Source organism: Triticum urartu, chromosome 3A (genome assembly GCF_056163025.1).
Source record: "Triticum urartu cultivar PI428250 chromosome 3A, HENAU_Tu73, whole genome shotgun sequence".
Lineage (NCBI taxonomy): Eukaryota > Viridiplantae > Streptophyta > Magnoliopsida > Poales > Poaceae > Triticum > Triticum urartu.
The window spans coordinates 527,863,201-527,891,174 of NC_141875.1; the positions used below are offsets into that span (position 1 = coordinate 527,863,201).

Sequence of the window (27,974 nt, forward strand, 5' to 3'; positions counted from 1 at the left end):
CCGCCCCAGCCCACGCCTCGTCTACGAAGGACCCAATTACAATATTTATTTTGCTTGTAGGGGGCTTTATGCTATTTTGCATGGACATGAAATGATTTATTCAGGGTCTGTTCTGCCAACACACATGTCATCCCGTAAAAACGTTTTATAGTCTATATCTATACCTACTATTAAAAGGAATAGGTATTCTTGGTTTGGTTTAGTCCTTTACGTTTGGTTTACACACGTTAAGCGATCTGAGCCAGTTACATGTATGTTGATGGGCCTTTTATGAGCTTTCATAGAGAGACCGCGAAAAATAATTGGGTTAAAATAAATCAACATTGTGGGAATTGAACACAAGACCTCATGTCTATCTCTTAGATGTAACAACCAAAGACTTATGTACCTTTCATATTTACTAATCCCAACTCACTCTAAATAGACGAGTGGCAGTCATCATGTTTATTTATTTATTTTGCGAGAAAAGGAGTTGATATTAAAACGGCCAAATTACTGAAAGGTCCACACAGAAAAGGAAATTACAACCAAGCCCCTCTGTAACCCGACTACGCCGGCGCCGTGGACGAGCCGGTGACGCGCCGTTCACCGCTGCTCGCTGACGCCATGGATCGAAGCAGCCCCCGGGCGAAACGGGAAGTCTCCGATCAACGGTCCCTGAGGACCTACACCCATGGCCGTCGTCATCGTCGCACCGCTCAACATCGCCTTCCTTCTCCAGATCTTCAACCGCCGGAATCGCCATCCCTCGATCTCCGGCACGGGGGAACCATGCACGGCCTCTCCACCGAGCAGCGAGCACGAAGAAAGGAGCTGGTCCACCGCGGAGCTCCACCGGAACTTCGCTGTCGAAGGGGAGACCAACACCTGCAAAAAGCCGATCCAGTCACACCGCCGCCTTCACAACGCCACCGGCTGGCTCCCTAGGCACTCCTACACTATGTACACGCTACAAATCGGGCCTCCCCCATCCTCCCTCCGCTGGAGCGTCTGGAGAAGGGCGGGGGAGCCGCCGATTTGGGAACGGCGAGGTGGAGAGCCCGGGGTTCGCACAAACCGCCCTTCGTTCCTGTAGATGGGGAAGGGTGAGGTCCAAGGCTCATGTTTAGGGAGAACTAATTAAGCGAATGAGCTAATAAAGGAAGGATTATGGGCTTAAATATAATATTTAAACGAATGTGACTAATTAAAGAAAGGATTATGGGTAAATCGGAGGAATAACTATTAGAAAGATTGTGGTCTTAATTAATTCTACATAAAGGATTTAAGGTAAAAAGATAGGATAATTAAAAGAAAGGATCTATAGGCCTTAATGTGTTGGGGCTACTAAATTAGAAAAGGAAGGATTTGATTCCCGACTAAAACGGGTAAGGACTTCATGGTAATTAATGAAAGGATCATACTTAAATGCTATTAAAAAGGATTGTATTTAAATGAAATCAGTGGGACATTACGCTCCGCAAAGAAAATATGAAAACGACTAAATTGCGACTTATTTTTTTATGTTCATTTTGTAGAAGGACGATGCTGTGTTGCAACATGTTCTTCATAATGAATCCGATGATATGGGACATTATACTTATGCAAAACATCAATTTTCCCCGTTGTAACGCACGGGCATATGTGCTAGTATCTTCTAAAACGATTTTACAGGGCGAAGGTTTACGGGATCTGCTAGAGATGATCTTAGCTATCTGTCTGTCGACAAGGCCGCGGTGAGTACATTGCGAAGGCAATAGTGGGACTCTTTTTGATGATCACAAAGATAATTTATTGAAGGGGAGCTGCTAGAGTACGTTTTTTTGGTTCAAATCTTCTATCGCAGAAAATTTATTGGGGAGAACGGGGCTGCCGGAGATGCTCTTATTACTAATTCTCATCATCAAAAGAATAACATTAGTTTCTCTCACAAAAGACACGAGAGATTATTTCAGGATGCAGGAGCAAACAAATTTCTAGGTTTCTAGAAGTTAAGTTCCATACGACCAAAATTTAGCCCAAATTTTGGAGGAAAATATTCTACTTAGTCTATCAAAATTGTAGTAAAGAATCAGTCTGCCATGTATTTTTTGCTAACACTTCCACCTTTTATTGGTTCCGGATCTCGCAAAACTCTCGGCAATCTGCTACACTCCACACGGAATTGTCGACACCTGAGAGCAGCGTGTGAACAGAGAACAGTTAGCTACACATCAATACAAGAAAAGGTAGCGTGGAAGCTGCAAATAAAACAGCAAGAAAACATGCTATGGTATGCTACTATTAATACATAGATGAAAGATATAGCATGAAAACTTTGTACTTTAACATTGGCTGAACTGAGAAAATAAGGTAAGTTTTCTCCTACCCATCCTTTTATTGGAGCAGTGACTAACTAACCCCCTCTTTACATGTGTGATGACTGTGTAGGTTCCAAAGGTGCTTCAAAGAACACTAATCTTTTTATAAATGCTTATAGCAAAATGTAATCATTACCAAGAACTACACCCAAAACTGATCCGTATATGGGGTACAAACAAATTCAACATGTAACAGGCTAAAATGATAACTGAGAAGGGAGCCATACCTTATTTGAAGTCGGAAAAGAAAACACATTTATCTTTTCAGAGTAGCTTGGATCAGATCTAGAAAATTTGAAATCAACACCTACTATATTAGATGATTGAGATCTATAATAGGGGAGCAAAAAGTTCTTAAAATATCTGTTAAGAATGATTACCTGGAACACTGAAGGAGCATTGTTGCTGCCTTCCAAATGCTCAGATAAAAATAAGAGTCACATTTCAGTATTTTTCAAATGGAGATCCATCGAATTCTCTTTGGGTAATAATGTCATAGGTAAATATTTGACTGGTGGAATATTCCTCAGTCGCCAGAAGAAACTACTTCAGCAGAAGAAACGCCCGATGGCCTGAAGATATCACTCTCTCTGACTACTCTGTTGAAGTCAAGCTTGAAGGAACGTGCGCTATATGTCTTGTTAAGCAAACTTATCGGGATCCTCAGAGTTTGCTTTCGCCTGCTTTTCCCCTTTACAAATATCCTAAAGCTACCCTCATCTTCATTCTTCATGTTGCCTCCCAGTTTCGTTCCACCAATATCAAATATGCTGTCTCCTGGCATGTGAGGATTAAGTGCAGCATTAACAGCATCCTTTAACTCTTTATCATGTTCCTCTCCCAAAATATTATTGCGGGTCAAATTACCAGTGTCTACCTCCAGAGGGACCTCCATTTCCTCCTTTACTGCAACCATATTGCTGTCCAGTGAAGGTCCTATACTAACAACAGCTGCATCAGATAGGACGTGTGAATCTGCTATTGACTGAGAAATAGTGTCAGCAACATTTGGGCTGGGGGTGTAAGCGACTGGATGATTGTTTGACCATGCTGGTCCAGGCACAAACTCAGATGCAGCTGGGCTCATATAAGGTTGCCATCCATAATGGTTAGGGCGAAATATAGTAGTGTTCATGGGAAATGTGCTGCTTGGAACCATCTGCGATTGACTATATGGTGGATAAATAAATGGCACAGGATGCAAGAGATTAGGAGACCGAGGAGCGGGCGGGTACGAATGATGTGGGGATGTGCACAGAGGAGGACCGTTTGGCACCATATTTGAATGTCCAGGATGCATGGAGATATTCATAGGCCAAGGGCCGCTTGGAATGGCACCTGGTGGTGGGAGACCGACACTTACAGCAATTGGGCTAAGGATAGCTGGAGGAGACGGATTGAATGGAGGTGCAGCAGCAGATAGCTTCTTATTAGATATCTCTCTTATATCAATATTACTTAGAAGCAAGTCAGGCTTTGACTTCTCACTTTCAACACCTCCAACGCCTCCCTGCATACTTATTGTATGCTCTGAGACTGTAATAGGTTCACTATTAGTAGGTAGAGATTCTTCAAGAAATTGTATGCCAGTTTTTCCACTCTTTTCAGCTTCTGTGGGTACTGCCAAATCTGAGAACTCAGTGGCAGCACCAAAATTGTCACTACTTGTTGGTTCTTGATCTTTGTTACTGAATAAGGTCGTGTCTGTTTTACTATCTGCAGGGCCAATGCCAGAAGGTTTCTCATTATCTGCTGTTACCTTATCTGGTAAACTATCTTTCTCGGTGTTGTCAATCTCATGTTCCCTATGTGACTCTTCTCTTTTTTCTGAATGCTGCATTTCTGCTGGCACAATGTTTACCTCTTTGGAATTATTGGTACTTGAGGAGACGGACCTCTGGTCCACTTGAACTGCATCTACCAAGGAATCCTTCATTTCTTGTGCGATAATTTGACCAAGTGATGGTTGCAGTACATCATCTCTAGGTTTTTGTATTTGAGTCTTGGCTATTGTACCTGGACGTGCCAATGCAACATCTTTGTATGATGGTGCGTTTCCAGTACTTTCAACCCAAGGTCCATGTGGCTCACTTCCTTTCAGATCTGCTGAACGATTGTGTACATGTGAATAAGATATTTGGGATTCTTCTTTACCACTCATCTGCTCTGTGATCCTAGAAGTATCTTGCACTTCCGTGGATGCTGTCCCTGGCTTAACCCGGTAGGTAGCCTTGTATGTCTTACGACCAAACCTGACACTTGATGTCTGGACTTTCATATGCTGCTGAGGATCTGTGTATGCTGCAGGTACGACAGTTCTCTTCTTTAAGAAGTAATAACGGTTATTTGAATAGGAATTCCTTGGCTTATATTGGGAAGCATCTGTTGGAGCATGATTCTCAGGGTCATATCTTCTGATGGCAGCACTGTAATGCTTTATCTGTTTACCTAAAACTGCCGCTGATTTAGGTCTTTGAACAGGCTGCCAGCCATCATCCTGTTCTAGTATTCCACCTTCAAAAACTTCCTCAGGTGAACTGATGTTCACCTCAGATCTCTCTACCAGCTGTTCAGAAGGTGGTGAAGCCTTCAAGGGTAAAGGACTCTCTTTAACCTCAGTTTCAGGAATATCCATGATATTAGCACTATCATCTTGCAACGGCTCTTTAATTTGTTTTTCCTCATCTTTGACTGCAATAGCAGAATCTCTTGGAGATATATCAGGACTTGCTACGTTTGAATTCTCACTCGAATGTGATAAAACCTGACAGGATGAGTATACAATGAATAAATTCTAAAGTGCCATTTACAGTATTGCTAAAATACCAAAGGTCAAGTTATTCCAGTGGTAACATGAATGTTTTCACAGAAGGAAAATGTAGTGTAACTTTAAGCATCATGAAAAAAAAGGAAACCAGGTTCATTGAATTCCAGATACACAGGAAGGGCCGAATTGTGTGGTTTGAACACTGTCTGAATTGGTACAACTGAAACTGTATAGACAAAGTAATCATCAAAATTACCTGAGCAGATTATCTAACATACACACTTACACAGTAGTGATATCAAATACAGTACTTGATTGGATAGGTTAGTATTAACCATAAATATTCAGTGAGCCGCTATCATGATAAGAGCTCCTTAGGGACAGAAATCATATTCGAACACTACAGAATAAATGTGAGCCACCGGCACAGGCTCAATCCATGAAAGATAAAAAAATTGGTTGCCCAATTAAGGAGAGTTTAATACACTCTGGGGTAGAAAAACTATTTCTTCATAGAACTATGTAAACAGAAATATACTATTTTGCTGCCTGTCAGCAATACTAACAAGAACTGACTTTGTAGTGAACAATTGTAAGTCTCCCTTTTTCTCTTTAAGACACTGACCAATTGCATTATGAGTTTAATTGTTCATTTAACACTACTACACCATGGTAACCATTTCACGGCTCTGATTTCTCTCTGTCTTAATTAACCTTGTTCCTTAATGATGGCATAATCCAAAGTAAAAGTTAGCAACTAACCTTTATGCTTGAGTACCTCCTCTTGCCTGATTCAGAATCTCTTCCTTTGTTTTCTTCGTTGGGATTGATGTAATCAAGAAGATCAGATACACTGCAAGTGCAAACAAATACAGTCAATACAGCATCTGTATAGTCCAAAACAATGCACAGCATCTAAATATCTATGATAACTGATACCAGCTTATGTGCTGTGCACTAGCTAGCACAACACAATAGAAGTTTCTCTAAGGATTAACTGTGATTTCATTGGCAGAACTAAATCGCACCTTAGGTGTCCTTTACTAGCTATTGATGCATCAGGTTTTCGAGTTCCATTGCGGGCAGCTTCTTGTTGCTCAATTACTTTCGATTCAAAGTATTCAAGCCAGGCTGCAGCATCCTGTAATGTGGAAGGCAACAATATTAAGGATGTCCTTGTAAATAAATGAGAAGGGAACGATTCTCTTCATATAGCTAAGATAATAGTTCAAGTGGGAAAATAATCGAGGTACTTCTGTTACTAACTACTACGTCCGTTCCTAAATATATGTCGTATTTGAACTGCCACAACGGTATATATTTGGGAAAGGAGGTAGTAGATGTCATTTGGGCATTGACTTGCTTTCGAATGCACAACTAGTATTACAGAAGTACTTTGATGGAAAATCTACTAATATTATTTTAGTATTTAAAATAAAATACATTAGTTTATATTAGTGCTCAAAGTTAATTCTTTTATACAAAATGTATTCTAAAATGACATCCATTGGTAACAGAGGGGCTAGGTTTTTAGCATTTCAATAATATCACTTAGTAGAAGTAAACCTGAGTCCGAAGATCATCTGGTCCAAGCTTTGCACGAAGGATTTGCAAGGTTGTCTGCTCATGCTGAACACTCAACGAATAAGCTTCCATCAACGAGAGAGCAATGGCGATAGCATGGTAGCTTGCAGCAGTCTACATACAACAGAAGAATATGTCACTTGGACCTAATAGTTAATTATGGAAATGATATTAAAAAAAAGAACTTCTTTCTGGGTCTGAAATGCATCGGGGCACAAAGCTTTTGCGTTTTCTTGAGTTGGGGCACATGTGAGCCAGTGCGGACACCCTGTGACGCTTCCTCAACTCGCTCCTCCGCACGCACGTCGCTGGTGCGTCCAGACACCGTCACCACTGCCACCGCGCTCGGTCACCAGGGACGAGACTGTCCATTGCACGTGTTCGTGCAACAACCGAGGCCAGCCCCTCCTCACCCAGTGCAGCAGTCGCCACCCCCGCCGCCGTGCTAGGTGGCTAGGGACGCGGCTGGTGAGACCGGTGCTGGCCATGCGCAGGGCCAGAGAGGTCTTCCCCCGCCAGCCTCCACGGCAAACCAGAGCATGAAGAGGACATGGCTTCACGACGCGAGGCGACGCCGACTGCTCAGCCGGTCACTTCATTGGCGTTGCCGCCTCTGGCAGTCCGGCTTCATTCCGCTCTTCGCATTCGGACTTGGTGGTAGCGGCGCGTGATGTCTTGCCGGGCCAGTCACATGTTCATCATGCCCGTGGCTGTGGCGGCTCACCCCGTTGCTGCAGGCGGCGAGTGGCCGACCCATTCCCATTCTTACAAATCCACCACAAATTTGGGTCGGGTTTGTGTCCACACTGATAGTAGACGGATCCGCTCTGGCCCCACGCGAGAGTGACCCAACTACCACAGAGCCGGTCCTTTTTAATGCAAACGTGCCGGGGGGAGGGGGGTGTCAACCCTCGCCACTGCCCATCGCCGACACAAATGTCGTGGAAGTGGATCCCTGGGAAGCACAACCACGAGGCCGACTCTTCCTCGGGGTGGCACCGCTGCGGGAACGCGTCTACGTCACCGTCGACCAGTGCCAGCGCTACTGGGACGATGCCATCCCCGTGCCATGGCCCGACGTCCACCTGCCGAACGGGTGGCATCTGAACCCGGAAAGGGTTCCAATGTGGGCCGTTCCGGCCTCGGGTCGCGCGTGGTTAAGGAGATCTGCCGCCATCGAGCACAGCTTCCGATGACCTCCGCCACGAACCGGCGTTTGCCGAGGACTTGCCACACTGGGACACCTGGTTCTATGACGAGCATGACGGATGACGCCAGTCGTTCTTTGACGCTCTAGCGCCCCATGCTCCAGCACGTCCCCATCGTGCGTGTGCTCGAGCGCATGAGCCGCCGCAAGTCCCGTAGTGAAGGAGGGGACGAGGCCTTCAAGAAGGTCCTCGAGGACTCCCAGCTCGACAAGCTCGCCGAGTGGTCTGGCCTGCCACTGGGGCTGCTGGCCGAATTGGCCGTCGCGCCCGCGACAGAGCGGCAGGAGCCATGGCCACTGGCGTCGCTTATGGGCACTTGTGGGGGTGGACGACCATAGTGCCTTGCTCACTCGAGTGGGTGGAGCCGGAGCAGCACGAGGTGCCAACCACGCCACCGCGCACGCCGGCGTCCGTGGCCATTGCACCCGGAGCGTGGCCATATCCATGGCCAGTTCTGGTGTACATCGACCTAGTCGACGAGGACAAGGGCGACGACCAGTAGAGTAGATCTAGGTTAATAATCAAACCGGATGCTTCTCATAGTGATCCTGATGTAACTTCTTGGTTATACAAGTATCCAACTAACTTGAAGCTCCATGCATGTACCAAACCGAATGCTCCTCATCATGATTCTGCAATTTTCTTTTTGAGATTATTAGAACCATGGATGTGCACGCCACTATGTATGCACATAAAAGTGTGACGCACAAGAGGGGACGAGCTTATGAGCTCACATCTATAATTGTGTAGGCTGGGAAAGGAGCACAAGCAAGTGTTTTCCCAAGAGGCACATTATGTGAGGACCAAGGCAAGCAAGAAAGACCCGAAGTCTGATGCGTGGAATCATACTCCCATGTTGTTGATGGATTTTTGTCTTGTCCTGACAGTGGTACTAGAACGAGTATGTGGATATGTAGTCGCGGGAACGTCACGTCAAGCTACCGATGGATCTATAACACAAAAGGGGACACACAATATACCGAGGTTCAGCCCCCTAAGTTGGGTAAAAGCCCTACTTCCTGCCTTTGTCTTTTTTCTTATATGTGGGGATAATACAGGGGATCATTTACAATATCACGGGGTACTCGACGAGTTGGGGTAGCTCGACAAGATATGCTAGGTCTCAATGGGAAGCATCGGAATCTCTACGTGGTGTAAAGGCTCTAGGCTATGCGAAACCGGGATCCCTACTACTATGTCCCTGTTGCCCTCACATAGCACTGGTATGCCGGTCGCCATGTCACCCCTTATATAGCACTGGTATGTCGGTCGCCATGTCAGTGCGTCAGGCATGTAGGTGGTAGGAATCCAGATTAGTATTCATATCCAAAACGTTCAGCCTTCCCTACGTATCGTAAGTTTCCTCCTTGGTCGGTGGTGCCTCTCTTGGTCTCCATGGCCCATATCTGGGCCTAGAGGGGTCCAATGATACGGTCTTGGCAACGCCTGGCCTTCAATAATTTGACTCATCATCGAGACATGTCTCCTGGAACTGACAAACAATTTGTTGATGATTTTTTGGCATTCACCACAACTTGTTAAGTCATTGAAGGTATCGACTTAAGATTTTCTGATTATTGATTAAGTCAACAAGCGAGATTTGTAAAGAGGCACGAAATGAACATCTTTCATATTTAACAATTATCTCGCTAACAAAAGCATGCCATTTGCCAGAAGAACTTTTTAAAATGTTTCCTTAATGTTGAGAAGGAAAATTACCTGGATATGATCAGGCCCAAGTAATCTCTGGTTGCATTTTAAAGCTTTGTGCAAGTACCTAAGAGCTACATGCACATTGCCCAAGCCTTCCTCCATCATGGCTACGTTAATATATGTTGCAGCTGTGTTTGGATGAGATGGCCCGCATGTAAGATGTAGAAGATATAATGCACGCTTGACGTACCTAATTTGCACCAAAGGTTAATTTTCTGTATACACTGTAGCAATGAGTATAGATCACTAGGATTACACTGCAAGGAGGTATCAAAAGGATAGCAGGTATAGCACCCTGCTGTTTATTCAGAACCTTAGGTTTTCACATAATGCAATAGCTTTGATATCCATGAAATAATCTTCAAGACAAGCTCATACACAGATAAATAAACAATTATTGAATCTTCAGCCTTTAAAGATATACGAGCTTAAGGGAATTTGATCCATCCTCAAGAAGAGATTTACATGACAGCAATTAATAATTTAATAATTTGAGGCTAGAAGCAAATACCATACCACTTTTACCCTCTGCAATCTTGCTGAAGAATAAAAAAGATACTCCCTCCATTCACTATTATAAAATGTTCTAACTTTTTTTCTGATTAGGATGTATATAGACACATTTTAGTGTGTTCATTCACTCATTTCAGCCCGTTTGTCTGTATTGAAATATCCAAAACATCTTATATTTGTGAACGGAGGGAGTACTACATATGCTTGTGGTTAAGCTAAAACATTAGGGAAACATATCACCACCTAAGGATTCACTTAGTATTTATGAGTTTGTAACATCTGCCAGCATTAGGTTTGACGGTTATATGTTGACGGTATTCATGCTAGGGTCTAGTTATATTATTTCAACTGTTGTAATTAACATTGATGGAGTGAGAGCTGAGAGATAGCACCTCAGACACAAAACTAAACTACAAAGAAATCGGACACTCAGACGACTAAGCAACTAGTTCCTGCTCACTCTTAGCATTACTTTCATAAGACAAGATTAGTTTTTTAATCCAAATGATAAAGCATAGAGAGAAAGAACCAAATATGCACATTCGACATAATAATTCTGTGAAAAAAAATAGTTTTAACGTGAGAAGATAGTAAAATATATTCTTGGCAGCAATAGCAAGACTATTTTATTTGGCAAACTTCATCAACTTGACATAGCACTTTACTAAGATATAAAATACCCTAAAAGAGGTCTCCTACTCTTTTGGATATATGCTACTTCTCTTCAAGTTACAGCTGGAGTGACTACTTTGCTCAGCCCTTGTGAAACTGTAGATTTTCTGCATGGAATAAAAAAAGTAGTATTTCATAAACTGAACTTACTTCAGAGCCAGTTCTGTGTGTTGTAAACGATAGTAGAAAACAGCAAGGTCTCCGTAACTCTTCATCGTATCAGGGTGATCAAGCCCAAGTTCCCTCTCGTTGATGTCTAGGGCCTTTTGCTGATATATTGTAGCCTGCAAATTTTTAGGTACACATTATACTGTGCCTATAGATAATTAAATGCTAGGATAGAAAAGTAAATCATGAGTTTGAAATAACTATCAAGCATTTTATGAGGCACCACAAACACACCAACATCCAAAGCATCAGTTCAGCTGGCTCCAGTGTTCTAAGTAACTAAACAGAAGGCATTAAAGCCCTAAAACAGGCCAAGATGAAGTTTCACTGATCTGATATGATAATGTAAACTTAGGGTTTGTCCATTGTAACAAGCCGCTGAGCCTTACTAGGTAATTTTATATGGCATACGCAGAAAGTATTTGACAAAGGAGCCATTAGGGAAAATTAGATTATTTCTCATAATATGACATACAAGATACATGCATATTACATTTGAGCTGTTTAACTATCAATTATCATTTTTAATTACATTGGCATCATGGGTAAGAAGATTAATGGTGACAGCATCATACGGGTATGAGAGGTAGAAGTGCACAAAATTATTGAATCGTTATCGCTTACGCAATTTCCATGAAGGTAATTTCATTATACGTGCAGGACAAAAGATTAAAAGATTCCTATTTTGTGATTTAAAACACATGTATATGTATCTATAACTGCAGATAGTAAAACTGTTTGGAAACAACACAGATCATTTATTTGCCCGCTCCAATGAACAACGGAAACCCCTTAGTCACAGGTGAGTGTTAAGCGGTTGTGTGCTGGATTGGATAGATATTCCTGTCGGATTGTATCTGAGATATCTCCAGTGCTGGGAGGGCATTACACAAGAAGTGCTGCCGTTTTGCTGGCCGTCTTGTGTCCATAACTCCATTGTACCACATATGTTTTCCTTGTTACTTGCCAAAATGCTCTTTGGGTGTCTTTTCTCAAAAACAAAATACAACACTTGCTGGCACATTTCAACTTCACTAGTTATTAATATGTAGAAAAACTTTAGATCTGCTGATGTTGAAATGTGCAAAACACTGATAGTCATAGTGATGAAATGCACAGGACACTGATATAATGAACTTGGTAGATATAATGAAATGAAATGTGCAGAACACTGATAGAAAAACTTTAGATCTGCTGATCCTCCTAAAAATACAAGAAAGTCTCAGTTTTACCAGAATTTGTTCTGTATCTTCCCTACATATTCCTTCGGTGTTATAGTTAGTCTAACCCAATAACACCTTTATGTATCTTTCGCTCACATTGTAACTGAAGTATGCTTAGCAAAGAATGCTAGAAGTATATATTATTTCTAAGTATAAACTAATATATACATAAAGAAAGTGCAATGGCGTAAGTCTTTATATCATCTCATGTTCAATAATCCTCACTTAATTAAACAGTGCTATCACTTGCATTGTCTTCAAAACATGCATAACAATTATTATAGACTATGTGCTGTGCAGCTGAATAACCATCTACCTGATTAAAATCACCAGTGTGGTACAAAACAACAGCTAGAAGGCTATAAGCTCCAGCCGTCATTCGATGATAGGGACCACACACCATTATGAGCTTGGCAAGGGCCTGCATTCATACATAGAATAATTTATGAGTCCCCAAGATATGACAGCTAAGGAATTGCCAAAAAGAAATGTACAAGATTTTACAAGAAGGTACCTTGGTTCCATAATTAACAGCATCTTCAAGTTTACCCTTGTCAAGAGCTGTTTTAGAGGATTCTAGAAGTTGCCTTCCATCTGCAGATGAGCACGCAACTTGCTGCATTTTTGAAAAAACACGTCAGTTATGTTTATGTGCCACTCATTATATCTACCAAGTTCTCAAAACACTGATAGTCATATGTGATGAACAAGCCATGACAGCACAATGTGATTTTTGTATGATAAAAACAATTGACTGAGAAAAATACTTTTACCTTATGTACGGGCACAAGGCTAATAATGTCCTGTTTGCAAAACGGGAAAGCAGAATCCATGACAAAATCTCGCGGTGCCAATTCAATGCCCACCTAAAAGCAACCTTTAATCTCAATAAAATGGACCGGGTGTGAGAAATGTTAAAAATATTAAACATGTTTACCTTATGGCATAGTCCTCTCAATATAGCGTATTTCCTCACATCATCATAATGTTGCCCTGTGAGCTCATACTGGTATCGCTTCTTCAAGAAGGCAACAAGCCATCTCCACACCAGGGGATGCACAGCAGGAGAACTTCCAGAAAATTCAGATTCAGGAACACCAAGAAGTAAGTTCAGCACTGCAGCTATTGTTAATGCTAATTGTCTCATGTCCGAAGTAGCTGCAATAACAGATTGGACAATATGCTTGAATGCTCTCACTATCATTTCATGCACACAAAGGGACTGTACGTGTGAGAGCTTCTCTGAAAGTTTGACCTACATAGGTTATTCTTAGATTAGCACATATCAAGCACTAAAGAAGAACCGGCATCCATCATGTTCAAATGAAAAAGTTGTTACAAACTTACAACTCGTCCTAGGGAGCGCATCTGCAGGCCCCTGGTATGCATGAAATCTGTCAATGTCCTACCATCAACAGGTGAAAGTTCCAAAGAACCAAAATCGGCAACCTAAATAATTTCTTGGTTAGCTATTATGCCTCTTGACTAAAAAGGATAAGCATGTGGGAACTTATTCATGTTTTACATAATGATGCATACCAGCTTAGGAAGCGCAACTTCATCATAGAACTTCAGAGCCATCTCAATCAACTCAGATGGTGACTGTGGAGCACAAGATATTAGTCTATGAACTTTATTCACTATTAGTAGCTACGGATGGCCGCTTGGTAAGCAAGCGTGCTAAAATAATACCCAGTATGTTTCATACACTTGGATTTTATTTGTAGAATTCAGAAGTGGATCCGACAAAATCAGAAAAGGTGAAAAAACTTGCATATTGATGTTGTTTGAAACTACTACACGCTGGTGTAAAAAACACTCGGCCACAGGCTAGCACCAGTGAAATTTTAATTTAGAAGAACAAGCGCCCTCACCCTGCCGAAGCAAGGCTTCGAACATGTGTAGGTTGGTTAACAGGGAAAGCACGGCCCCCTAGCAAACCACACTATTATTTATCAACCCCTAGTGCGCCTGAGGTAGGCTACACAACTTTGAGGTTGTTAGTAGGGTAAGAACACATTTCATGAACCTCTCCACGGCATACCTTGATATCCCCAATGGATGGAGTGCTCTGGCGATGGCGACGCGCGGACCGCCGCGGCTTGCGCCTCCCCCGCTGCCCTGCCCTCCTCGGTTCCTCACCGGACCCCCCGCCGCCCCTCCCGCTGCTGGCGCCGCCCTCGCCGGAGCCGTCTCCGCCCACGCCGGCCGCCCCGTGTTCGCTGGGCTGACCTAGCCAACGACGACCCGGCCTCCCCCACCCCCACCCCCGTCGCGCGCCTGTCCCCCTCCCCCCTCCCCGGCGCCCCGTCGTGCTGCGCCGCCCGACGTGGCCGATGGCTCAGCCCCCCTCGTGCGGGGTTCTGCCGCCGGCTCGCGGCGGCCGCGGTCGATGGCGCCGATGCAGAGCCCTGCCCGGTCCGCCGTGGCGCAAGCTGCCGCCTTGCGGGGTGGCGACGCCCGTCGCCGTTGCAGGCACTCCTGGGGGTGGCCGGCCGCTCCGACCTCGGCTGGGCTCGGACGTCTTGGTGCCGCCCGGTGGCTGGCTCCGTCCCCGCACAGATCTCGGCCTCGCCGGCGGCTCACCGTGCCGATGCTGTTCCGGCCACCATCGCCTGCGCTTCCCCCTTCCGTCCATTCATTGGGGCATTTGGATCCTCCTTCCTCCGTTTCTCCGCGCTCCGCTCCCTCAGGCGCCCCGGTCTGGCCCCCGGTGGCGGCGGCTCCCACCCGTCGAGGGGAAACCCTCCGGGTCGCGGCCTCGCCCCGCTCCCCGGTCCTCGACCCCCTGGGCCGTGGCCTGCTGGGCCGCTGCCCGGCCGGGCTGGCCGTGGCGTTAGATGCGCCAGGCCCCGCTGGCCTGGGCCGGATTCTAGTGGCGGGGCCTCCCACCTGCCCTAGGCCCACCTCGCCCCGACCGGCCATTTGGCTGCCCCGAGGCCTCCCTCGCGCCGCATCCTCCCTCCCCGCCGCCACCGTTGTCTCGTCCGGCTCCCCTCCTGCTCCCCCGCTCGTGCCAGCTCCTCCTCCCCCCGCTCGGCCGCCCGGCACCGCTGCCTCTTCCCCTCCCCTCGCCGACTCGGGCCATGCCCCGCGAGTGGGACGACGAAGAGGCGCGGCGCAAACGGCGCGTCGACAACCGCCGCGGCATGCCCCGCCCCTCCCCGGATGCCCTCCGACGCGAAGAGGAACTCCGCCGCGAGCTTCGTGAACTCCGGGACGGGCGCAGAGATGACCGGCGCTCTCCGGGACGCCGCCAACTGATTGAGTACATGCGAGATGAACACATTGACATTGTCGCCATTCAGGAAACCATGCGCATTGATTTCTCTTTGCCCGAGCTTGATCGGCTGAGCTCCCACCTCTTTGCGTGGCACTGGCTCCCTTCTAGTGGGATGGCCGGCCACTCTGGTGGCATCCTTTTAGGCGTCAAGGATGCCACCTTCGAGGTGGGTAGTATGGATCGGGGTCAGTTCTTTGTGAGCATGGAACTTTTTGAACGGGCTCTTAACTTCAAGTGGCAGGTCATCATCGTCTATGGCCCGGCCGACCATAGTAGGTTGGCCGCCTTCCTCGAGGAGCTTCACCGGAAGGTCTCGGCTGCTTCCCTCCCCGTGGTTGTCGGGGGCGATTTTAACCTCCTCCGCTTCGCTGAGGACAAGAGCAATGAGCATGTCAACTTTGCACAGATGCAAATGTTTAATGACTGCATTGTTGATCTTGGTCTCCGCGAGATAGATAGGGTTGGTGCCAGGTTCACCTGGACCAACCGGCAGGCATCCCCGACCCAGTCCGTCCTGGACCGGGTCCTAGTTTCCCCAGATTGGGACCTCTGATGCCCCTTGGCTTCCCTTCGGGCCATCACCCGGATCGGCTCTGATCACGTCCCCCTCCTCCTGTCCTCCACGGATGAGCGACCGCCGATTCCCCCCCCCCCCCCCCCCCGCTTCCGGTTTGAGACATTTTGGTTATCCCAAACTGGTTTCGTGGCGGCCGTCGGCACTCGCTGGGTGGAGGCACATGCCCACCCCCATCCCTCCTCGGCCATTGACGTGTGGCAATTTTGTGCCAAACGTGGCCGGCAGTTCATGAAGGGTTGGGGCGCCAACCTGGGGCGTGATCTCCGTGAACGCAAGGCCCTGTTGACCGCCATCCAGGCCCTGGACCAGCGTGCGGACGCAACCGGCCTCTCCCCCGAGGAGTGGCTTTCCCGTTACGACTTATAAGACCAACTCTCCGTCATCTACACCGACGAGGCCTATTGGCGCTTGCGTGGCTCCCAAAAATGGGTCTTGAAGGGTGACGCGAACACTGCCTACTTTCAGGCCATTGCAAATGGCCGCCGTAGACGCAACACCATCCCACTCCTCTGGGATGGCGAGACCCTTATGCAGTCCCCGGGTGACATTAGGGCCCACGTCGACGGGTTCTACAGGTCCTTGTTCTCCTCCGCTCCTAGGAGCGGACTATCTCTATCCTTCGATTGTTGGACCGACAACCATCTAGTTTCCGCCGCGGAGAACGCGGCCCTTACGGCCCCCTTTTCTGAGGGCGAGATCTGGGCGGCCATTAGAGGCATGAACCCTACCTCGGCCCCTGGTCCGGATGGCCTTCCGATAAAATTCTTCCAGTCCTTCTGGAATGTGATTAAGCCTGAGATCATGGCCATCTTCGACGAGTTCTACGTTGGGTCGATCAACCTCGGGCGCCTCAACTATGGGATCATTTCGCTCATCCCCAAAGTGTCTGGGGCGTCCGACATCCGCCAGTTCTGACCGATCACGGTTATCAACGTGATCTTCGAGATTCTGGCTAAAGGGTACGCCAATAGGGTGACCCTGCTCGCCGACCACATTACCCACCCCAACCAAACCGCCTTCATTCAAGGGCGGTATATTCTGGATGGGGTGCTAGTCCTCCACGAAGTCCTCCATGAGGTCCGGTCTAAACACCTCAGGGCGGTCTTCCTAAAGATCGATTTCCATAAGGCGTACGATACTGTTAGCTGGCCCTTCCTTCGGGAAGTTCTGCTCCGGAAGGGCTTCGACGACCGGTAGATCACCCGAATGATGCAGATGGTGTCCTGTGGTCGCACTGTTGTGAACATCAATGGGGAGATCGGCCCTTACTTCCCCACACTTTGTGGGGTTAGACAAGGCGACCCCTTCTCCCCATTCCTGTTCAACATGGTGGTGGATGCGCTTGCCGCCATCCTGGACAAGGCTAAGGCTGTGGGCCATATTCGTGGGATCACCCCCCACCTGGCCAGCGGCGCCGGGATCTCCCTTCTCCAGTACGCCAACGACGCCATCATCATGGTAGAAGGCTCGGAGACGGACATCTCTAATCTTAAGTTCCTCCTTTGCTTCCAACAAATGTCTGCCCTCAAGATCAATTTCGACAAGAGTGATGTGATGGTAATGGGCTACTCTCCGGCGGAACGCCTGAGCATTGCCAACCGACTAAACTGCCGCCTGGGCTCCTTTCCCATGACCTACTTGGGAACGCCCATTAGTGACTCTAGGCTTACCGTCGCTGACTTGCGTCCGACCGTGGCCAAGCTGCAAACGCGCATAGAGCCCTGGCAGGGTAGGTGGCTGTCGAAGGCGGCCCAGATGATCCTCATTAACTCCTCCCTTTCCAGCCTCCTCTTGTTTCTCATGAGCTTCTACAGCCTTCACGAGACTCTGCACCATGAGATCGCCAAAGTCTAGTCTCGTTTCTACTGGGCGGGCGACAACAATAAGCAGAAATACCATATGGTTAGCTGGCCTGACATTTGCAAGCCTCGGGATCAAGGAGGACTCGGTATCATGTGCTCTAAGCGCATGAATATTGCCCCTCTTATCCCGCTGGCTCTGGCGCATTTCGCAAGGGCATGGCGGCCTCTGGTTAGACATCATCCGGAACAAGTACCTGCGTGGGCAACCCCTAGCCTTCTGTCAGAGATCTGGCGGTTCCCAGTTCTGGCAGTCGGTAATCCAACTACTCCCAGTCCTCCACATTGGGACCTCCATCTCGGGTGGATCTGGGGCTGCGACTCTGTTCTGGTTCGACCGGTGGGCGGGAGACTCCCCCTTCGCAGCTCGCTTCCCCGTCCTCTTCTCCATCGCCGTCGACCCATCCATTTCAGTAGAGAGGGCCCTTATTGACTTAGGGCGCCTCACATTCCGGAGGCTGTTCGGTCCCCCGGAGTCCGCCGCCTGGCGTGAGTTACTTGATTGCGTCGCTCTCCACGAGCCGGTAGTGGATGCGGACCCGAACCAGGTTAGGTGGCGTCTTGAGCTGTCAGGCCAATTCTCCACCAAGTCCCTCTACCAGGCCATTGCCCCATCCACCGCCCCTCCCCCCCCCCTCACGACGGTGTGGTCCATCCGCCTGCCCGTGAAGACCCGGATCTTCATGTGGCAATGGATCCATGGACGGACCCCATCTAGGGTGGAGGTTCGCAAGTGAAATGGCCCTGGGACTGGCCTTTGCCCCCTTTGCGATGTCCCCGAAGACTCGAATCACATCTTCTCTTGTGTGTCCGCTCAATTTGTGTGGAGCTGCATTAGAGAGGTGATCAGTGGCAACTGGTGCCACACCAACTTCCCCGACCTATTCGCCGAACTCCAGAACTCCCCCTTGCCCTCTCGCCACATTAGGTGGCTTGAGATTGGAGCACTCGCTTGGACCCTCTGGATGATCCGCAATAAACTTGTGATCCAGCGCATTCCTCTTCGACGGGCTACTAACGCTCTCTTCAAACTGTCTGGTTACTTGCAGCTTTGGCGGCCGCTTAAACGCCCTCAGGACCGGGACGCCATCTCCGCCTTCATCGCCGACCTCCGCTCGATGGCCGTCCGTCTGACGCCTCCGCTCCCCCCCCCCCCCCCCCGCCGCCACCGCCGGAACCAGATTAGGCGCTGGACTTGTGCTCCGGCTCCCCCTGTTTTCTTTTTGTTAGGGCTTGTTGAGTTGTGCCCTCAGCAGAACCTTTGTACTTCTTCCTGTGAGACTTGGGTGTGTGTTCTGAACTAGTGCTTGTATGTGTGCTCTTGGCGGTTTGCTTTATTTATAAAGCGGGGTGAAAGCCTTTTTCGGTATATCCCCAATATTAGGAAACAAAATATCACATGAACTGTAATGCTGACAGTTATATATGGATTGTATATGATTGCCAAAGATTAATAATTACAGTGGAAAGGAAACTCTATTTTAAATAGGACATTTATTTTCTGAAACTAAATGCTGAAATGAGGAGGGTATGAGTTGGATATGCAGAACACCAGAGGGCAGATGTGAAATCATCACTTGCTATGAAAATTAATGAATTTCTACCTTCTGGTGGAGTCCTGTTTCTGAATCTTTCAACCTTGTAAAGGCGGAATCCAGTAATACATCCTTCAGCAAGATTTCATTCTCGGAGGTGATGCAGTCTCCTTGAAGCGGTTCAACAGATGATGGCTTGACTTTCTGGCTTTCCCCAGAGCTTGTTGCATCAGTCAAACTTTTGTTCCCTGATGAGGATCCCTTGCCAGAAGCATCAACCGCATTCTTCGGATGTTTAAGAGCTTTGAGAGGCTTCCCAAGCCCTTCAATCTTCGTCTCTTTCACATCTTTGTCTACCGTTTTCTTCTTTTCCTTCCCATCACCTTGTTTTTTGTCTTTGTCAGATTTTTTCAGATCTTGCAGGTGCTGAACCCAACAGGCACCAAGTTCCCATCTCATAAATGATTGTTTATCAGTCTCCTCTTCCTCAAGATTTTGAAGACTTTCCTTCAACACGTTCTCAGCATAAGTTTGTGCTGCAGTTAGTTCTTCCTGCCTATGACTTTGTGTTGGTAACTTCTTTTCTCCAGTTGCATTGGCTTCATTTAGGAGCATCCTCAAACTAAAAACAATAAATATATATAATAATGAAAAAAGGGATAAGCAGCATAAACTTCGTGGATAACTAGAAAAACAACACAAAGCATTGCTACCAACCTGTTAATGTTCAATGCATGAGCACCCCCTTCAGGTTGATCCGTGATATCAGCAGGCTTAAAAGAAGTCACAATAGTTTTCTCGTAATTGTTAACCTTTACTACAGCAACGTATCCACAGTATCTAATATTCACGATGCCCAAACTGTCAACATCCTGCAAATTAGAGACAAAATTAAGAGAAGACACTCTATTACCTGAATATGAGAAAGATCACCTTAATTTTGAACTTATACATGTGCAGCAGTGTTTTCATCTGCAGTTATTCCTTTCAAAAGGTTTCTCTCTGCAAGATGCTTAGAGTCCATTCCTGTGGCTCGGCTTCCATCTATCTTAGTGTCCAGCTTGCAGCTTGCATCTGAAGAATCTCTTGTGACAGTGATGCTAAAATTTCCCACCGTCTCAGAATGCAAGACCTCATCTGTCTTGATTGATGTTGATACATCCGTACTCTCCATTACATGCCGGATGGCTGCAATACTTCTAAAGATGGCAACATCTACGAATAGACTGTGCAGTAGGAATGCTCTCCTGTCACGAATTTCCCTCTCCTCAGCAGTTTTGCAAGGCATGGATGTGAGATACATGAACTCATCTGCCCATGGCAACATGTCACTTTTGCCATCCCTTCCCCAACCACCTCCATTGCCTCCCCAAGTTTCATCCTCAGCAGGAAGGGGAGGAAATGTTGATGGTGACTGGGCAGCAATCGGAGGAACAAGCCATGTATTTGCACGATAACCATAAGGAAAATTTCCGAACTGCAACATACAAGCAGATATAGTTAGATCATGATGCAGCATTAGATAGGAAAACTGTTGTCTGATGGCGCATGGAACAGCTGGTTTACAAAAACATGATTCATTATCAAGCTGCACGTAAATATTTAATAATCAAGCGCAACATACTAGAGGAGCACCAAATGGAAGATACTGAATATGAACATCAGCATAACTGTAGAAGGTAGATATTTCTAGAAGACAACCCAAATTGTTGTCTGCTATTTGAAGTGCATTAGAATATGTTCCACTCCTTTTCAGATGAATCATTATGCCCAAGCACACAATAATACAAACACAAAGTCACGGTCTTGTGAAAAGTTTCCATTGAATTTAGAAAAAGATAGGTACAGTGAAACACCCAAAAAGGGGTAACAACATACCTTGTTCCGTTCCAAAAATGCCTTCATAAGATCCTCATATGCCTAATATATATGGAAACACCACAAAGGGTTAAATTCATATAACAAGGTCATAGAAAAGAATTAGAGATACGAAAAATGAGACCACACAGTTGCTTACAGAAATACTTAAATGGTGCTATAAAATTGTTGGCAATTAAGAACCACAAGTAGTTTCTAGAATAGGAATTTTGACACCGTGCCACTGTACAGTTTTGGCAAATTCCATTTTCAAAATCTACAACAATGCACTAGCATGCTCAGGTATCAAATTTTTAGTACGTAGTCGTAGTTTCAATCTGAATAAGTGAAATTGTGAGTTAAGTAGTCCTCCCATACCGCCAGAAAATACAGCAATGCAGATAGTTATTTTCAGCAGTATAAACTTGAAAGGTGAAGGACTCAGTGCTGCTGCCAAAATAGACTTTGCCAATTCAAATATCTTGCAGCTGAGGGAAGTTAGGAATTTTATCCTAATTATGCTTCATCTTCTCTCAGTTACTACTGTACAAAAACATACACACAACACAAATGTTCACACGCATATATACATTAAAATAGATTCAAAATCAAGCTGTTATTTACTACATTTGTCTCTAAAGTGTATATCAGTTCATTGGTCCAGAAGTAGCTACAGCTTTAAGTGGGATATTTAATAACAAAGGTAATACAATAATGAATGCAAGATTATTAGACAACAATTTATATTACCCTAATATAAAAGCTATAACCAGAATGTGAGATAAACGAACATTATCGAATGCTCTGCTGAGATGCCTCAATAGGTCGACAAGATTGTGGCACAAAACACGCTGTTTCCCAAAACTAAAGAACCCCTTTCTCCGAGCTTCAACAATGACAAATTTCCCATTAGAAAGCTTTGCCTGAAAGACAGCCAACAGTTCTCCAATTAGGACACATGCGATCTACTTAGCAGGGATCTTAGCGCAAAAGTGCTGTCAAAGATACAACTATTATCCATTATTACCTCAAGGAAGAAGAGATGGTCATCAGACGGTTGCTCCTCCTGTCGAGGTTGAATCACTCGCTTTATAACTGATCGAAAGAGTTAAAATAACTCAGCAAACGGAAGAATTTGCCTCGCCAGAGAAATGTTCAGCTCTACAAAGTTCAAGCTGATATCTCATGCTTAGCATTCAAAGTAATGAGGAAAGTGTTAAATTGCATGAACTACCATCTCAAGGACAAACCATGGTGAAGCCGACAGCAAAGATATATGGACAAATAGGTCAAGGCAGAGGTTCCAAATATAAACTGAGGCTGCCAAAATTTCCCAAGGAAGTCATATTGTTTGATTCAGGACCCTGTTAATCCCATTTCAAATGTTGGCAGTACTACAGCACCTTAATGTTCTTTTGTTGCGAATAAGTTTAGTAGAACAATTAGCATCGGGCATCCCATTCTAATCTGGTGTCCCCATAGGCCCCACGCACCGCTCATGTGGTCCCTAAGCGTCTAAGTCTTATCTCTGCACAAGTTTGTCGCCACTCATTCCTCTTCGGCAAGGACCGCGACCGCATCATTCTGTTCCCCCTCTCTTTTTCCCCAGTGCCTCAACCTCCGGTGCTGCTGACGCTGCTGCAACCTCAGACCACCGCACTGCCAGGCTGTGCCGTCGCTGCTACAAACCCCTGAGATCACTGTGCACCCAGACTGCTACCGCTGTTGCTGTCGCTACTGTAAGGCGGTGCTACGACGGTGATCACAAGGTGCTGTGATGCTGACCACCGGGTGATGCGACGGCGACAACCACTGCTGCGATCAGCGGCGACCGCTGCTACGAGCGCGCGGACACGGTGCTGCTACGGCAACGGCTCCTGCTGCGAGCCAGGGCCACACTATTGCAACGGCGACGACTGGGTGCTGTGAGCAGCGACGGCCACTACTACGAGCATGCAGGCGTGGTGCTATGACGGTGACGTCAACTGCTGCGAGTCAGACAGCCTATGCTACAACGGCGACGGCAACTGCTGCGGCCGGACGCCCAATGCTGCGACCGGCGGCGCGCTCTGCAGCAAGCACTGACAGGGGATGCTGCAACGACAGCGGGGCAGTGACGCCCGCTGCTACGAGCGCCAGCTAGGGCTGCTGCGATGACGGCAGGGCTGGTGGGAGCGAGCCGGCTGGCGCTGCTGCTGGCTGTGCTGCATACATGGAGTGCTATGCTGTGAGCCGGCAACGGCGAGGCTCTTGCGGGCGTGGGTGGGGCGTTGCGAGCGAGGGGAGTGGGGGTAGGCTCCGTGCACCCATGTAAGCGTGAGATGTGGGCACCGTCTCTTCCCCGTGCGCGCCTGTGAGCAAGAAATACGGACTTTGTTCTCCTCCTATGCGCGTGTGCTGGGCGAGATCCGATGGCCACGGTGAAAAGCAATCTACGGCTCGGGAGGGGGGCGATCCTGGGCTGGGATTGGTCGGCCGACATGTAGCATTTGCCATAAGTTTACGGTTCAAGTCAGTAGTCATGAAACCGAAGCTTGAAATAGAAAGATCAACTACAGGGTTTTGGTGAGGCTGTGAGAGAGGTTTTACTTACAGTGGAGGGGCGGTGAGAGGTTAGCAAGAGAGAAGAACTCGTAGAATGCTCCAAGGCGGGGGCATGCACCGCTCATCTCCGCCTCCAGCTCCGCCGAGACCGCGTCCTCCTTGGCCGCCGCTGCATCAGCATCCTTTGCAGCTGATTCCTTCGGCAGGGGCGGTGGCGAGCCCGTGCGGCGCCCGCCCGAGGAGGCCGCTTCTGCAGGCTTGGAGCTGGAGTTGGAGGGCTCCTTGGTGGCATCAGCATCCTTGGGGGATGGAGGAGGCGGCGGAGGTGGTGGAGAGCCAAAGGAGGCGGTGCACGCAACAATGTCCAGCAGCCGCCGTATGTGCACCAACGCACTATCCTCGTCATACTCCCCTGCATTGTCAATTTTTAGAGTTTAAGATGTAGGGTTTATGGATGGTTTATCTCTAGACACTATAGAAGAGAATTTAATAGTAATTCTAAGATATATGGAAATCGAAGACAAAATGATGCAAATGAAGGTGCAGTCAGGTGTATAGGTGCGCAATGGTACAATTTACAAAGCACGCGTCTACAAACAATGGATTTAACCAATCTAAGGGCATCTCTAATCCAACCCCAAAAGTTAACTTCAAAAACCCGCTCTTAAAATCTAACTGCCAAAAAATCCTGTGTTTTTTGTTGTTGCATTCTAATCTAACTCCAATAAAAGAATGCATTAAAATCAAGGTTGTATAACCTAAATTTAGCCATCATCTATGTTAAAAACATCTACTGTTTGCTAACTATTATAGCAAACAACCCTAAAATTAATAAAATTTATTCTGGCACATGGCTAGGGTTTTGGGGAGCGAATTGTGTGGCAGCAGTGGAAGCCAAAATGTTGGAAGGGGAGGGTTGTTTTTTGGGTCAGTCAAAAGGCTTCTGGGAGTTATGCGCGTTTTGGGAATGGATTAGATGAACTTAAGTAAAAAAGGTTTGGGGGCATCAGAAACTTATTTGGGTTCGATTAAAGATGCCTTGAGAAAATAAATCCTTATTTTGCAGACATAAAATGTACCTTCTACCAGGGTGAGAGTATATGGCTTCAGTGTCGCAATATCGACGCCATCCTTCAAGTGACCATCACGAGTCTGCCGACAAACGAAATAATATAACAGGATTGAATTGCTGTTCGCTGCGGTAATATAGTATGGAGAGAAAAAGAAATGTTATAAATACCTCATGCAAGAGGGAGTAGTTTGTGATTGCACAGGTGGCGGTGTTGACGCAGAGCAGCCTCCTCACATCAATGATCCTGTCCGTGGAAATTCCCTGCACCAAGCAAAGAAGGAATATTTGTTGCTGAAATCATGCATCAAGGAAAACAAACAGTGTAGAAAGAACTGAGGTAGCCTAAACCTTGAGAATGACATCAGACTGATCCGGGAGGTTGACAGTGATATCAATGGCCACAGGGAGCACTAGTAATTCATCAAAGAAATTTGCAAATGATCAGCTCAAGCAAGCAACTATCTCTTTTCAAAAGCAAGCAACTATCTACTCCGACTATTGCAAGCAAAAGCCAATCAAGGTATGCACATTTAGCAACATCAAAATTGTGGAATCACAATCAAAAAAAGCCAATCAAGGTGTCATGGCAACAATACCTTTCTCATATTTCTTCTTTTTCTCGCCCTTGGCCTTGCCACGCTTGCTCTTGGGCGCCATGGGCGCGCCAAACGGCAAGCAAGCTCAGCACAAGATGCCCACCTAGACCAAACAGTAAAAAATAAAATTAAGTTGGAGTAACAACCTCTACCTAGACATGTGGCATACGTTAGAAGGAACAGAGTAGAAGAGTCAAGAGAGTGATGGTGGTTGCACAAGTAGGGCTAGAAAACTGAAGTTAGGACAAAACAGGGAGCTGTTCTTGATATGTGTATATATACACACTACGTAGACGTGAAAGAGACACAGTTACACCCCACGACAACAGGATTGACCAGAAAAAGATGTACCAAAGGTGAGAATGAAGTGCAAGCAACAATGGTTGCGTTAACACCATAACATCAATTCAAGTCGACACTATTTTTACCTCCTGTGATTCCAAAATGAGACAATTGCGCATAATGATATATAGATGGTACAACTAACCGAAATCCAAAAAAAATCGTCAAACTCTACGAAGGGATAAGTATAAGGCATATTAGCAGAACCAACGGACGAAGTTACATCTAGTCCATTGAAGAAGAAAAATCGCTTCAACATAAATCTGCGCAAATGATGGATAGAAAGAACGCAACTACAGAAGGGTGCACAAGCAGTAGGGGACTGAAATTCAAACCATGCCTGCAAGTGCAACGATGGACATAGAAACAGACTCAAGAAGTCAAGATGCTAATTTACCATGACATGGGCAGACATGCTCAAAATTGTGGATTCCGCATAACTAATTCACAATAAGACAAAGCTGCTTTGGAAATTGGAAATACACATGACCGTAGAAAGGATATCCAATTTCGAATGCACACAATAGGACCAATTTAAGAGGGCTTAGCTGAGAAGCCGTGTTTGCTGTTCCATGCTCACACTGCACAACGAGGGAGGCAAGAACAATGTTATGCGCATAAGCATGCATATCGAAACACAGAAGCAACCAGGGGTACCGATTAAGCGCACGCTAAAATGAAAATTGCCAAGAAAAGGCCACACACAAAGAATACATTGAAACCAAATAATAGCAGCTCCAACAATTTACCAATGGCCTGGCTCTCAGCTGCTCTTGACAGTATACCAGCAAGGATGAACTGACGGCCACAGGAAGCAAAATGGAAGGTCAATTTCCCAAGCAATCAGCTAAGATAAGGAGAGAGGCAGCTGGGCTGAGGTAGGTGCACTGTCTACAAGCTAGGCATTACTGGGATGGAGGTCAGGAGCAGAAGGGGCAGCAGTAGTGAGCAGAGGAGCCTAAGAGAGGGAGGGAAAGATAACGAAAGGGGTTGTGGGCGGGGTTGATAAGGGTGGAATGGTGGAGATTTAAGATAGGGTCCTCATTGGCCCGGTCCGGTTCTCCTTCCTCTCTTTTTTTGCTGACATGAAATGCCGGTCCGGTTCACTGGAAATTAAATCGTCGTATGGTGGGCCAGTGACGGAGCCGCGCGTTACAGTTTTGTCGCCGTGGTTCAGGACATGGAGGAAATATTTCTTCGGCGGCGGGCCAGATTCGCGGGAGAGGATGGCGGAGGACGGGATGGAGTTCCCCGCCCGACGGAGAACCGAACCCCTCTCTCTCTCTCTCTCTCTCTCTCTCTCTCTCTCTCTCTCTCTCTCCGCCGTCCGCATCCAGGCCGTCGCCGCGCTGCCCGGCGAGCTCGTCTGCCGCATGCCAAGTTCGGCGGCCCCGCCCGAGCTCGGCCTCGTTCCTCTCCGTGCTCTGCCAGCTAGCTCCTCTCCGGCATCGAGCTCCTCTGGCCTCCTCCTATGCCCGCGCCCCCGTTTCGCGCCGCCATCTCCAACCCCACGCGATGCAGAGAAACGGGATCGAGAGAGCAGACCAGAGGGAAAGAAGAGAGGAGAAGGGCACCACCTCGACGCCGGCCCGTGCTCACGCCGTGCACGAGCTTTTCCTCGCGCCACCAGCCAGCCATCATCCTGCTGCCGAGGACGAGGCCGACCGCATCCTCGACCCCGCCATGGCCAGGACCAGCGAGGTGGCCTGCCCATCCCGCGCGTGGGGCGCGGACAGCTTCTGGGTCTCGTCGACTTCCCGCCGTTCCCCCAACTCCCCCGCCTCGTCGCCGCTGCTGTTTTTCCTTCTTTTTTTTCTCTTAGGCGATGCGCTGAGGAAGGCATGGGATGGATTTGGAAAATTACCGCAACAGGGAAATATCAGGTGCTACGGTCCAAAATGTGAACATGGTTCTACACGCACCCATGTAAATACCCCCTCCGTTCTTAAATACTGTATAATTCTTTCTAAAGATTTCGACAAGTGAATGCATACAGAGCAAAACGAGTGTCTACACTTTAAAATATGTCTACATACATTCATATGTTATAGTCTATTTGAATGTCTAAAAAACTTATATTTAGAAATAAAAGAAGTAGTAAATTAAAAATAATTATTAGGAA

General features: G+C 46.9%; 1 protein-coding gene across 4 annotated transcripts; it reads right to left on the reverse strand.

Moving 5' to 3' along the window:
* Positions 1-1,829: 1,829 nt before the first annotated feature.
* On the reverse strand, positions 1,830-27,666 carry LOC125544849 (protein REDUCED CHLOROPLAST COVERAGE 1). Of its 4 annotated transcripts, XM_087547572.1 has the most exons (27): positions 26,602-26,861; positions 26,250-26,433; positions 25,511-25,613; positions 25,263-25,324; positions 25,083-25,175; positions 24,922-24,994; positions 23,892-24,254; positions 22,326-22,393; positions 22,090-22,221; positions 21,320-21,361; positions 20,394-20,918; positions 20,159-20,313; positions 19,511-20,063; positions 13,727-13,789; positions 13,535-13,636; positions 13,125-13,442; positions 12,961-13,053; positions 12,702-12,803; positions 12,504-12,608; positions 10,947-11,080; positions 9,618-9,801; positions 6,673-6,804; positions 6,135-6,247; positions 5,869-5,959; positions 2,720-5,103; positions 2,567-2,624; positions 1,830-2,153 (listed from the first exon to the last, which is right to left on the reverse strand). In XM_087547572.1, the coding sequence occupies exons 3-25, from the start codon at positions 25,569-25,571 to the stop codon at positions 2,866-2,868; spliced, it is 5,802 nt and encodes a 1,933-aa protein (XP_087403698.1). In that variant the 5' UTR covers positions 25,572-25,613; positions 26,250-26,433; positions 26,602-26,861; the 3' UTR covers positions 1,830-2,153; positions 2,567-2,624; positions 2,720-2,865. The 4 variants fall into 4 exon arrangements, with proteins under 4 accessions (XP_087403698.1, XP_087403699.1, XP_087403697.1 ...); XM_087547573.1 differs by lacking the exons at positions 26,250-26,433; positions 26,602-26,861 and adding an exon at positions 27,430-27,666; XM_087547571.1 differs by lacking the exon at positions 26,250-26,433.
* Between the last annotated feature and the right edge of the window lie 308 nt (positions 27,667-27,974).

Excerpts from the sequence above, each read along its gene's own strand:
- LOC125544849 (XM_087547573.1), bottom strand. The coding sequence starts at position 25,571 with ATGGCGCCCAAGAGCAAGCGTGGCAAGGCCAAGGGCGAGAAAAAGAAG. Across the intron at positions 22,394-23,891 it reads CCTCTCACCGCCCCTCCACT|TTATAAAGCGAGTGATTCAA; the intron begins GTAAGTAAAACC and ends TCTTTCGATCAG. Across the intron at positions 5,104-5,868 it reads GGAGGTACTCAAGCATAAAG|GTTTTATCACATTCGAGTGA; the intron begins GTTAGTTGCTAA and ends TCATCCTGTCAG.